Genomic DNA, 13,757 nt, shown 5'->3' with positions numbered 1-13,757 from the left:
TTGTTCTGATGGTAATAATGAACTGTGGCTGTGGGTTTAGGCATTTATTTAGAATACTGTTTTTGTTTTTTTTAACATAGCATTTTACTTTTGTTCCACTTTGCTGTTTTAAAAAAATTAAAATCCTGTTCCATCGATCTTTTTTACCCTAGCTATGTCAAAGTAACACATTCTACAGCTGTAATTGCAATGCCGTCAAACCGTGATATTTTGACTTAAAGTTATCATCCCTAATCTTTTACCGGAACGGTGTTCCGGCGCCGAATCTTTTACAGGACAACATTCCGGTTTGGTCCGGCCCACTTTCACCCCTGCTTATTGTCCTTTTTGTCACTGTTAGTCAAATTTTTGTGCTACCCCAATTTTCGCCCGGCTGCACATTTTCTTCTGCTGCATTTTTCCTTGGCAAAAAACGGGAAAAAAAAAAAAAAAACCTGCAATATTACTGGTCGCGCATGTGCATGTCGATGAAAAAAAAAAAAATACTCGCACTGGCTCTAATTTTAATCACAAAATACAACCATTTGGTTGCAGTCTGGAACCCTGAGATCATTTTAAAATTTTGTCCAAGTGCCTACTACTGTGGGGAGAACAAGTATTTGATACACTGCCGATTTTGCTGGTTTTCCCACTTGCAAGCCATGTAGAGGTCTGTAATTTGTATCATAGGTTCTCTTCAACTGTGGGGGACGGAATCTAATTAAAGAATCCAGAAAATCACATTGTCTAATTTTTAAATAATAAATTTGTATTTAACTGCATGAAATAAGTATTTGATACATTACCAACATTACCAACTAGTAAATATTTCGGCTCTTAGTTCTTTTTTAAGAACCCCTCCTGTTCTCCACTCATTACCGGAAGAAACTGCACCTGTTTGAACTTGTTACCTGTATAAAAGACACCTGTTCACATGCACAAACAAACAAACTCCAACCTCTCCACAATGGCCAAGACCAAAGAGCTGTGTAAGGACATCAGGGATAAAATAATAGACCTGCACAAGGCCGGGATGGGCTACAGGAAAATAAGCAAGCAGCTTGGTGAGAAGGTAAAAACTGTTGGAGCGATTATTAGAAAATGGAAGAAGTTCAAGTTGATGGTCAATCTGCCTCGTTCTGGGGCTCCGTGCAAGATCTCACCTCGTGGGGCATCACTGATCATGAGGAAGGTGAGGGATCAGCCCAGAACTACACGGCAGGACCTGGTCAATGACCTGAAGAGAGCTGGAACCACAGTCTCGAAGAAAACCCATCGGAAACGCATTACGCGGCAATGGATTAAAATCCTACAGCGCACGCAAGGTCCCGCTGCTGAAGCCAGTGCATGTCCAGACACGTCTGAAGTTTGCCACTGACCATCTGGATGATCCAGAGGAGCAATGGGAGAAGGTCATGTGGTCGGATGAGACCAAAATTGAACTTTTTGGTCTAAACTCAGCTCGTCGTGTTTGGAGGAAAAAGGATAAGTACAACCCCAAGAACACCATCCCAACCGTGAAACATGGAGGAGGAAAAATTTTGGGGGGCTGCTTCAATGCCGATAGAAAATGTATGGAGGGAGCTGAAAGTCCGCGTTGCCCGGCAGCAGCCCCGAAACCTGAAGGCTCTGGAGAAGATCTGCATGGAGGAGTGGGCCAAAATCCCTGCTGCAGTGTGTGCAAACCTTGTCAAGGACTACAGGAAACGTTTGGTATCTGTAATAGCAAACAAAGGTTTCTGTACCAAATAAGTTCAAGTTTTTGTGATGTATCAAATACTTATTTCATACAATTAAATCCAATTATTTAAAAATCATACGTGATTTTCTGTTTTTTTATATTAGATTCCGTCCCTCACAGTTGAAGAGAACTTATGATACAAATTAGACCTCTACATGCTTTGCAAGTGGGAAAACCAGCAAAATCGGCAGTGTATCAAATACTTGTTCTCCCCACTGTATAAAAGGCTTTAAAAAAGAATGACCCCACACTCTGCAATTTAATTGATATTTTTAATTTGTTTTTACATTTTGTACAATGTGAAAAACATACACAAAAACCAGACACCGAATCACAGGAAGTCAATACGGAAAGCAGTAGAATTGTGTCAGTAGCCTCATGTCTTGTTTTTTGTATTTTTTTTTAAAGCTTGTGCTGTACAGTGGATGCCGGCCAGCATGCAGAAAATACATTGAATTACGTACGCCGCTATTCCACTTGTGCCTGTGACTTTGGCGGATACGAATGGGGAGGGGAGGGGGGGGGGTGAAACGACACGCCGATGACCCTTAAAAGGCAACCGATTTCCTCATATCAAAAGCGGTGAAGTCAGTTAACCTCTGTTAAGCATGCGATGACTCCACCGACCCGCCATCCCTATAAAACGTTGCATATTCTGCATTGCAGGAACTTATTTTTTTCTCTAGAGAAGTTTTAACTAGTCGTCCAAACTACCAGCAGGCCACTGGAGCGCCTCCGTGAAATGGTTTTGTGAGAAATCCACCAAAAACAACAACAAAAAAAGCCAGCCAAAAGCGGTGAAGAATCAAGAGAACATTTCCAACTTCTACATTGTTCGCGCTGCGTTCACATTGCGTACGTGGGTGTGGGAAATTTACGAAAATGACGGATCCAAATCCTCGCAAGGACAAATACTTAATACAAGAATATGGAATAATGCGCAAATATCTTCCCAAAAGTGAGGATGCAAGGCACTAAAATGTTCCTCACGTTTTCCAGGGTTAGAGTGCGAGTGCGTTCTCGAGTCGTGGTGTCTACGCGGAGTAAAAAAAAAAACAAAAAATAGATAGCGCACATGAAGCTAACAGTATGTACAATAAAAGGAAAAAGGTGGTGGTTTAGATAGAAGAGCTTCATATACAGCAGGATGAAAGGAGAGAGATAATAAACCCTGCAATTGCACTTTTTTTATATTCCTTTAACTACAGGTTGTTTAACAACCTTTTAATAATAATTACAGTGAGACAACATCAAAATCTGATGGCTGAATACAGGTCCATAAAGAACGTTTTTTGTTTATTAAATAGATGCGTACAAAACAAAACAAAACAAAAAAAGACCACAGAAAAGGAGGGAACCCCACTAATGAAGCGGTTGGTTAATTGTGGCTTGGCCTGAAAACTAAAAAACCTGAAACTAATTTGACTTTCGTGACGAGTTTTGTGGTTTTGCGTGGAACCTTTGTGGGATTCGTTCAAGTGTAAACCGACAAAAAAACAACAAAAAAAAACACCCGCAGCCGGATTGTGATCTACAGCAGCATCGTCTTCACTTCACGGTGCTCAACACCAAGATGCTTATTTTTCTTTTTTTAAATCTTCCGAAAGTGTAGAAAACACAAAACCACAAATGACACCAGACATAAATATGTTGAATATCTATGTACAAAAAAATGTTTTCGCAGGATTAAGGCCACAGTTACGAAAAGTGGGGGGCAGTTTGCTTCTCTTTTCTGGTTAATTATTGCATTGACTTCACCTTTGAATATATTGCAAGCCATGGTCGCTCTTCTGCTAAACTTACTGAATCTTTCTACTTCCTCTCACGCGTCTCTCGTTCAAATTCACCTTCGCCAGCACTCCGTCCCACTTTTGGCTTGGAATGACGTACAAACAGCACGCTGTTTAGCGGAATTTCACGCGTCTAGACGCAGAAATATCGTAGCGCGCGTGTGCCCTCGACAACAAGAAAAATAAAGACATCTTTGGCTGACCGATCAGCTCATCACAGCTCAATTTCACAGATAACGGGCAGGCCGAGTGGACGCTGTGTTTGTGTATTGCACGCTCCCTCCGACGGGGCCCGGCAGACTTCAGATCTGCCCGAGAGGACGACATTTAATTGTAAAAAAAAAAAAAAAAAAAATTATAATAATAATTATAGTAATAAAAGAAGGGGGAAAAAAAACACAGAGCTGGTTGTTCCGCATGGGGTTCAAAAATGGACTAGGCTACGTCGGCCGTAAATTGGGTCCCCCCTGGCTGACTGGTTTCTGGCTGGGTGAGGCGGAGGTCCCCATGTGGTAGCTTTGGTGCATGGACACCGGGGCGGTCAAGGGCGCTTGGTACTGGGCGGGATTGAGCATGCCTCCCTGGCAGTTGCCCGTGGGTCCTGCCCACTGAGGAGCGCTGTACGGCGGCGAGGTGTACCCGAAGCCTTGGCCGACCGGGCCCAGGGAGCCCTTCCGGGGGCCCAGGGGGACGGAGGGATTGGCGGGGGGGCCGGCGGTGTTGCCGGTCGGCGCCGGGATGGTCGGGCAGAGGTAGCCGGGAGCTGAGAACTTACGGCCCATGTTGGCAGGAGGGATGACCTGAAAGGAGGGTAACGCAAAAGAGCAGTTGTGAATAGACCCCAATCACGTGATGTCACAACTCCGCCCCCCCCGACTGGTTCCGCCATATTGTCCGTCAGCTCTTCGTGTTTACAAATTATCGCTACGTACGTTCCTCCTATTACTGCGTGTTTTTCTGCTTTTCTAAGGAATCACCGCCTAGTAAACGAACCCAAAAACCTTCCTGACAATCGTTAACATTGATTAATCAAAATGGTGAAGGCATGTGTGGCGGTTGGTTGCAGTAACAGAGAAGATAAACGGTCATTTTAGAAGTTGCTGTGTGCCCATTGTTAAGAGGGCAAATCTCTAAAGCAGCTAGAGGTGTGCAAAATTTCCGATTCTTAGATTATTTGCGATTCGGCCGTGGAAGATTCGAGAACGATTCACAAACATCCAAATTCCGATTATTGAAATATGCCAAGTAAAGCAGAAGTACGACACACTCAGCGCGCCACGCGGTCTTCGGTACGCAATTAGGGACGGAGCGAGAGTAGCTAAACATCATGCTTCTCATTACCCGGCCCCTCGGGTAACGCCAATGCTCAACTCACGGCTCTAGCTCAACTCATGCCACGAGATAAAAAAAAAAAACAACATACCTGACTGCTGCCGAAAAGTTGCTACAAGCCACATTATGTTATGGTAGATATCATTTATATAGGACTAGATGCATTATAGCTTCGGTATCGTTACCAGCACATCTACAAAAAACTAGATGCGGGCGTTAGTAACGGCCGCCATCTTAAAGCAGTACACTTCCCTGCAAGGCTGTTGTTGCGAACCTTCCAAGCGAACCTAATTAACTTCTTATCTAAAATACTCCTAAATCGGTAAAATATTGACTTGAATCTATCTTTAAAATAGTTTTAAAACTTTCACATGTTGAAAGTAGACAAAAGAGAAATTATGGAATAACGAGCAATTTTAACAACTTTAACGGTTGATTCACAACATTAAATTAATTGAAAGTAGTTTAAAGCTGCTGATATAGAATGGGGACTAGAGTTTTTTATTTACTGTTATTTTTGAATATTTGTTTACTGCTATATGTTAACTTGATACTGAAATAGTAGTTTGGTTTAGCCTGAGAGGATTTTTGAACAATTTTGGAACTAATGTACAAAACAAATTTAAAAAAAAAAAAAAAAAAAAAAAAAAAAAAAAGGAGTGGGGTACATCAATAATCGTTTTATAATCGAATCGGAGCCTCTGAATCGTAATCGAATCGTTAGGTGCCCAAAGATTCCCAGCTCTAAAAGCAGCACAGTTTGTTTATCTCGGTCCATGATGCGTTTGTGTTGACAGCGGTGACCCACTAGTTAAACTAATTTTACAAGTAGTATAAAAATGAAAACGTTAAGAAGGGATAATAATGTTTATCTTTTAAAAACTACAAGTCTTCCGTGGATCCCTTGAACTTTTATAGCTGTCCACTGTAATGACAACCGAAAGGTTTAAATCTGCAAACTGGTGCACGTAGATGATGAATGTACTTGACACAAAACAGTCATTCTTAAACTTACATCATGTCCCTGAGCGATCTGTGCTCCAGTTTTAGGAGTCCTCTTGCCCTGCGAAAGACTGATGTCTTTGGCCCAGGTATCCACCAGCTGGTGCAGGTCCTCGGTGAAGGTACCCTTGCACTTCTGTGTGTTGGTGGTGGCGGCGGCGGCAGCAGCAGCAGGAGCCGGCCCGCTCGCATGGGTCAGAGAAAGAGAGTGGTTCTGGTAGGGACCAGAGCCATTAGTGGAGGTGGTCCCACTTGTACCTGTGGTAAAGTTGGTAAATGTTAGTGTTCTTTAACCCTTAAAGTCGGGGGGAGGCGTCGACGCATCTTGCGTGCATATCATCTTTGAAGCCTCGTCGCGTTGTAATTACGTTACCCACGTGCCGCTGGTTGGTCTCATTTAAAAGTGCGGAAATTGAGGTCCACGCTTGTTTTTACGTGAAGTCAATCGGCCAAGTTAAACGGGAAATAATTTTATTTGAGTTTTATACTTTTATTGCCCTCATAAATAAACATTAAAACGCTGCATGGACCATGTGTTTATGTCATATTTAAAATGGAAAGCACCACGAAAAACTACATATCCCAGGAGCCATTGCAAGGTCACAAAGGAAAGACTTTTAGGGAAAATTATTTATATCCGAGCGAGGCGCCACCTAACGAGAGGCAGGCGAAGTAGCGAGCAGCGGCTGGTTGGATAGAGTGAGCGACTTTGTGAAACGTGCGGAATGAATTGAAAACTAGATTTAGCGCAAGCAATTGCGTTAGGAAGAGGATGTGCCAGATTTGTCGTTGTTTTCTTTGGATGAGTCGTCAAGTTAGAAGAATGACAGCAGTGCGCAAAGGGCGGAAAAAGGACCGACAGTAGTGTGGGCTGTGTGACGTACCGCTGTGTATTGTTCCAGGACAAAACTGAGGGATGCCTGAAGATATTGAACTGAACTGATTTCTGTAAATATTTTTTAAGCTACTTTTTTTTTTCAGTGTTCAATTGATTGTGGGGGAAAAAATCACTCATCTTTTCAATTTGAAAATAGATGTGTGTGTTCCAGAAATGTGATTGTATGTATATAGCTTTGATAAGGTGATGGGTGCAACACCTAACCCCAGAAAGAGATGTCCTCCAAACCCTTTTTGTGTTAGATGGGAAACATATATATATATATTCACTATTTTCCACTTTTTGGTCTACTGTATATAACCTGTTTTGATAATACTATGTATAAAGGCTAAAAACGCCTATGACCATACCGGTTACTTCTCTTGTATTTTCAAATAAAAAACTATTGTCTTATTTTTTTTTTTTAATTGAATGTTTATCCTAACAAGTTAAATATTATCAAGCTTCAAAACTGTTCGTTGCGCATGTTTGGTTGTCAATTAGACAAATTTGGACCTTTTTTTTTTTTTGTCTTTTTGGGTCCAAATTGTTATATAGACCCTACTCACATGACGTCACAACCACGCCCCCGCGCCATATTGTCCGTCAACTCGTCATTGTTGATGCATTACCGCTACGTAAATTCCTCCTATTATGGCGTGTTTTTCTGCTCGTTAACATTAATAATCAAAATGGTGAAGGTGTGTGTGGCGGTCGGTTGCAATAACAGAGAAGATAGACGGAGAGACTTGAAGTTCTACCGGATTCCGAGAGACCCGGAGAGGAGAGCGAGATGGGCTGCTGCAATTCAACGAGAAAACTGGGCTCCAAACGATTACCACAGACTATGTACTGTAGTAGTCATTTTATATCTGGTAAGATGCATTTAATATATATTTAGAGGGTTTTGGGCTGACAACCACAATTAAGATCATTGCTAGGCTAATCGCCGACAACATACACTCAGACGTTGTGAATGAACTACCTGAAAAAATATATAATTATAAGGGGATAATAAGACAGTTGTCATACAATTAATTTACAATTTCACTATTGAGGTCAAAAGCCAAAAAATAAATTCAACTAGGGACAATCTGTAGTGAGAGTGCTATCGCTAAACCATATAAACATTAAAAGCCCTAGCTCCATTGACAAATGACATGACATACATTAGACTTGACAGTGGATGTTAGCAAGAACAAAAGATTTTGAATTGAAAATTTCGTAACTCACCTTCCCGAGCACAAGATGCCGAATTTTCGTGGACGAGGACCTGTTTCACCCAACCAGCAACGAAGTATTTATAAGCCTCCAAGCTCTTAAAGTTTTTCAAACTTTCGTGAGAATAGGCTGATTTTGTGTGGACAAGATAGTTGTAAATATCAGGGTAGCAGAGACGTAGAAGACAGCGGGTCGAAAAACATCGATTTAGGCATCAAATATGGATCTGGCGAATGGATAAACTGAAGCTTTTCCACATAACGCCTTTTTTGCAACGCATCCAATGAGTTTACAGCGTCAGATAACACCGGGGCTTCCATGAATTGCTCTATAAATTGCACGACTAATTGAAAACAGTAAGTCTAAAAAATATGGACAATATGGCGGCCGGATACAGCGACACGTCATTTTGTGACGTAGGTGAGTAGGGTCTATACATTATAATTGGTCAGTGAAGAAAGCGACAGTTTGGACATGAAGGGTATGGTGTCCTGGACAAAAAGGGACCCAACCAGGCATTTGTGAACATTTTTTTTCCTTTGAAATATAAAGTCAACAGAAAGGCATGCAAATTCGGATCAAATAGGCCTGGACCTTACAGGGTTAAGGGTTACAGGGAACTAATAGTGCCCTGATTGATCAGCCAACCAATCAAATCCACTGATCTGGTCTGGAGTCTGTTAGCCACATAAGCCAGCGGACTTTTGTGGTCATTATATGATCATGAACTTGGGTAGTTTCATACTTTCACAATCCTAACATAATGTTCACAATTGTGGTATGTGGCAATTGATTTGTCGCCGCTAGATGGCCTCATTACTCAGTCTTTCCTTTGTGAGTGAATTGAGGCAGATAATACCTGTTTAGTGGAACTTGCATTTGGCTCACATGGAAAATTTTCCACCACTGCAAGGTAAGATGTATAATTTAGCCGTATTCTTCAGAAATGTATCAAATTCTTAATTCTTTTTGTAAAGACAAACAGTTTTAGCATTTTGTATCGCATTTTGGAAAGGAAACTATCTACCCTTTAATGTCTGTACTGAATGCGAAGTTTCACCGCTAATGTTCAATGTTTTACAGTATTAGAACTTTAAAAGTGCTGTTGTTAATGAAGAAAAATTCGGGATCGTCCAATATCGCGATCGTTGGGTCAGGCTTTTCAAAAATCACTGATTGGTCAGATACTTTTGATGGGTGCACCCATTCAAGAGAGCTACAGTAGCACTTCTGACACCTCTGAGGACAAGGAATGCAGTCAAGTGAGTGACAGCTGGCCAAGAATTTTTATATAAACACACCTGCGGCGGAACTGCTGAGACTTGGCAAGGATGGAGAGGATCTGAGCTCTTGTAAAGGCTTTACCACTGCTGTTTGGGGGCCTTTGCCAGCCAAAGGTGGACTTTGTCTTGGGAGAGACTCTGAGCCGGGAGCGCTGTTAGCTGAGGCTGAAGATCCTAAACATACAGTTTTGATTTATTTCAAAGTGCAGAAGAACACCCTCGTATAGGTTTGTTGCCCTTTTTGCAGGGACAAGATTATTCAACTCTCAATGTTTCCTCACTGAGGCTGGGAACCTCTGGGTACCTCAGAATACAAGATTATTTGCGATGTAATGCTCACAATAAAGATTCTCAGTAGTAGACAACCAATCCATATGAAGTGGGAGGGTGGCAGCGAATGATCATTCGTTCATTCGTTGCCATCCCTCCCACTTCAAATAGATTGGACGTCTATGGTCGTCAATGAGTTCATTTTGGGGCATTTCAGGATCATTTCCTATTGATTTTGGGTTACTGAACAGGACTTGACATGGCATTGTCCCAAAACGAATAAGAAGTTATTCTAAATCAATAGAAAGTGACCTTTAAATGTCCTAAAATTAACAGGAAGTGACCTTTAAATGCCCCCAAAATCGGGAAGGCTGGTTCTGGTCCAAATTGACCGGGAGGGGCAAACTGACATCTAGCGCTGTCAATGGCAGCCAATGAGTTAATAAACCCAATTTTGGTAGCAACCTTTCAGTTCCTTTTTTTCCTTATTCAAACAGTTACACCTTTTTAAAATAACATATATCAATTCTTGGCGGGAGCATATCGATAACTTTTTGGGATAAAAAATTTCACAATACATCACCATTTTAATATACAGTATCATCACACCTCTATTCTCGACTTTAGACAAACGCTGTTGTCCAGTGGTGTGTTCTTACCAGAGAATACAGGGCTTGGGTGTCCACTGCTGCGAGGAGATTTGTGGCTTTTGCTCTTGAGCCTGCGTCGACCTCCGGCCATGGCTACGGCCGGAGATAGCACAGAAGGTGGCGCCGTTTTCCCCAAGCGGGTGAAGAGGGCCTCGATTTCCTCTTTCTGGCGGGTTTGTAGGGCTTGGACCTCCAGCATGTGTCTGGAAAAAGAGTAATAGCTCATTCAGAAAGTTCAACGGGCAAGCTTTTTTAACGCAGGGCGCTGAAAATGCGACGTACCGTTCTCTCAGACGACTAACTTCTTTCTGCAACGCTTCATCCTCCGTTCCGGAATCGTCATCGTTGTCGCTGCTATAAGGTGTTTGTGTTTTATGTGGGTCCGAAGTGGACGGTCCGTTTTGGACACTGGGACTGTGTGATAGGCTGGAATCTGTCGCAGATGTCACTGATAGGAAAAAAACAACAATCTATTACCATTATTGTTGTGTTTAATAGTAAGTGGGGAATCCTAAAAAGAAAAAATGTTAGCTATGTTTAATATTAACAGTGGCAAATCCTTATGCTGCCAGTCAGAAAACAGAAGCCTATCATCTACTAAAACCCTGTAATCTTTGGTTCTGTCACGATAAATCGATATATTGACAACTAATGGATTATTAAATTAATTGACATTAGTCAACTATTCAATTATAGATGCTGATGGCCTAAGAATTGCCTGAATCTGAAATATGCCTGAAAACTCTCATAATATAGATGTACACTTTTGTTATGTAGCCTTTGTTCCATTCCCCTTTAAAGGGGAACTATAATACCAATACATGGGTCAGAGATATGTGCCGGGGGTATTGGGGGACGGGGGGTGGTTTTCGCCTTGATTCCCCCCCCCCCCGTTTTCTTTTTGGGTTGGTTCTTCCGTTTGGTTTGATGTATTAAAACAAAAGTTAAGGGGGATTTGATGAACTGATGATGGGCACATCTACTGCTGATTGCCTCTTTAATGTGGATTGCCCCATTTGCTTCTGATACCCGAAGAAAAGAAAAAAAAATTGCCTGAATCCTTTTTTTTTTTGGGTGTCTTATCGTAAATATGTTCATTTTTTTTTTGGTTTACATAACAGTAAAACTTATTATAAAAGCAGAATGATTATGCTTGTATTAAATGAAAATATTTGCAAAAATATTTTTCTTTGTAATAAAAAAAAAAAAAAAAAACATTAGTATTCATAGTCCAATTTTTCTCAGTGCAGGTTTTTGGTTCAAATGCACATTTAGTTCTAAAATACTAACACTACAGTAATATTACAGTAAACAACATTTGATTTACATATGAGCCCATTCATCAACTAATTGCGCAAAAAAGTGGTTAGTAGACTATTATTTTTGTAGCAGCCCAACTATCCATATACAAAAAATGACAGAACAGCCTTATAAGACACGACCGGAAATGCTATGCCTCTAATAAGTCAATCTTGGTATAACAATTGATAACAAAAGTCTCAATACTTGTTAAGATATGTATGGCATCCTGCATGTTTGGTGTACTGTGTTGATCGTTCAAGTAATTACATTGTTGTCTGGCTGCTTTTTTTTGTTCATGTGGTCTCCCTCACATTTGAAAAAAAAAGGTTAAGACGTCAACTTACTTTCACATTTTCAATCATGAAAATTTGATAACTCTTAACAAGAATCCTAGCAGTAAATGATGAAGGTGCTACACACCTGAGACTGAAAAGCAGCCCACTTTGGAGGATGCCGTTTGTTCCGAACTGGCATCGGTGGTGGTGGAAACCTGAAAGCGCCCTATTGCTACAGTGGGGGGTTGGCTAGCAGAAGGGAGAGGGGCCGACGTGTCTCCAGCATTATGGTCTGTTTCGCACATCGCTGTGGACAGCGTGGACGAGCGGTGGAGGGTGTTCTCGGGGCTTGAAGGCGGAGAGGAAGATGAGGACGAAGAGGACGTGGAGGTAGAAGAAGGCGTGAGGGAGGAGGAGGAAACAGCACTGGAAGGATCTGGTAAACCACTGGACGCACCCTCAGGAGCAATAGACACCTGCATGGGAAGACAATGATAAATGGCCAACCATATTTCAGTGTCATTAATGTCTGTTGCCGTCAATGCAGTCAATGCTAAGATCATCAGCGTTCCAACACGAAACTTACTTGGAAACGACCGACAGTTAAACCCGATGTGGGAGGCTGGACTATGTTGGCCCCCTGGACAGTCTCTGGGCTCAAAGCTCTCCTCAGCTGGGCATCCAAATTACCCAGAGGCTGCTGCTGGGACTGATGGGTCAAATATGATACAATTCACTATAAAGAATATTGTTAATAAAGGAAAGATAAGCAGAATAGATTTTTTTCTCATGTGCATAGTTGAGAAAAATTAATAGAAGCCATCATTTCCAGGATGGAGCTGTCCTTTGCACAGGCAGTCATTTTATAAATACTATTTTTGCCAATCAAATGCAAGTATTCCAAATTTCCTGCCCTTGCTCTTGACGTCATAATTAATTGATCAGTGTATACGTACGTGTGTGGGTATAACTTATGTCACAAAATGGCTACCCTCATAAAAGGTATCAATTTTGGTGTTTTAACATTATTTTCTATTATCAGAGGTTGAAGTAATTTGCGATTTGCATACTGAAATGCTTTGAGCAACAGTCTTTCAATTGAAGATAGTCAAGTGTTTTCCGTTCCTTTAACAACAGGTACGTATACAAGAGTTCCGAGTCCAAGAGAGAAATGGTATTACTCTCGACAGAATGGCTCACCTGATTTGGTCCAGGGAATGGCGGTAAAGTGTCGGAGGGCAGAGTAGCAGCTTGGTCAAAACCAGTAGGTAAAGTCTACAATGATGCAAAAAAACATTGGGAAAGTAATTTGGTATAGTATACAATGAAAAGTACATTTTCTAACATGTACCACCTCCAAAAATACTTCTCTCCAATTACTGCCAGAGTGACCAAAATTGAACTACAGTTCCTTTGTAGTGTTCAACCCTATATATACATTCTCTAATACTAAACACTCCTTGATATGAATACCGTATAGGCAAAAGCAAATACTACACTGACTGAAACAATGAGTCCTAATGTATTACCTACACACACAAAATAGAATACACATTGTTTTGAATAGGTGGTTGAAAACAAATTATACACAAAATCGAATACAAATAGTTTCTGAATAGGTGGTTGAAAACAAACCATTCTAAATTCAATCATTGCAAACATATTTTATGTCAAAGTTAAGTATAACTGAACTGTAACATTCTATGTATCGTACTAGATTTGAACTCTTTATCGGGCACTAATTTAAAAACTGGAATAAAAAAAATTAAATTCATAATTATAAGACAATGATTAATTAAAAAATATACAGTACAGGCCAAAGGTTTGGACACACCTACTCATTTGTGTGTTTTCTTAATTTTCAAAACAATTTTGATTGTAGATTCTCACTCGAGGTACCAAAACTATGAATGAACACGTGGAATTATATACTTAGCAAAAAAGATGAAAAAACAGAAAACATGTTTTATATTCTGAACATGTGGAATTATGTACTTAGCAAAAAAGGTGAAATAACCTAAGATAAAAACATGTG

At 40.9% G+C, this 13,757-nt stretch overlaps 1 protein-coding gene across 4 annotated transcripts in view; it reads right to left on the bottom strand.

The window, feature by feature from the left end:
• Window positions 1–1,930: 1,930 nt before the first annotated feature.
• Window positions 1,931–13,757, bottom strand: part of LOC130916048 (serine/threonine-protein kinase WNK1-like) — a 48,724-nt gene continuing 36,897 nt past the window's right edge. For all 4 annotated transcript variants that reach the window (XM_057836415.1, XM_057836418.1, XM_057836416.1 and 1 more), the window contains 8 exons: window positions 12,923–12,997; window positions 12,309–12,431; window positions 11,868–12,198; window positions 10,428–10,593; window positions 10,155–10,348; window positions 9,244–9,399; window positions 5,858–6,102; window positions 1,931–4,310 (listed from right to left, as the gene is read on the bottom strand). In XM_057836415.1, coding sequence (XP_057692398.1) covers window positions 3,951–4,310; window positions 5,858–6,102; window positions 9,244–9,399; window positions 10,155–10,348; window positions 10,428–10,593; window positions 11,868–12,198; window positions 12,309–12,431; window positions 12,923–12,997 — 1,650 coding nt within the window. In that variant the 3' untranslated portion in view covers window positions 1,931–3,950. The remainder of the gene's footprint in view (window positions 4,311–5,857; window positions 6,103–9,243; window positions 9,400–10,154; window positions 10,349–10,427; window positions 10,594–11,867; window positions 12,199–12,308; window positions 12,432–12,922; window positions 12,998–13,757) is intronic.

The sequence above is a fragment of the Corythoichthys intestinalis genome, chromosome 5 (genome assembly GCF_030265065.1).
Source record: "Corythoichthys intestinalis isolate RoL2023-P3 chromosome 5, ASM3026506v1, whole genome shotgun sequence".
NCBI lineage: Eukaryota > Metazoa > Chordata > Actinopteri > Syngnathiformes > Syngnathidae > Corythoichthys > Corythoichthys intestinalis.
Note: the sequence above shows the minus strand (reverse complement) of the source record. Positions and strands in the feature narration are given on the sequence as shown.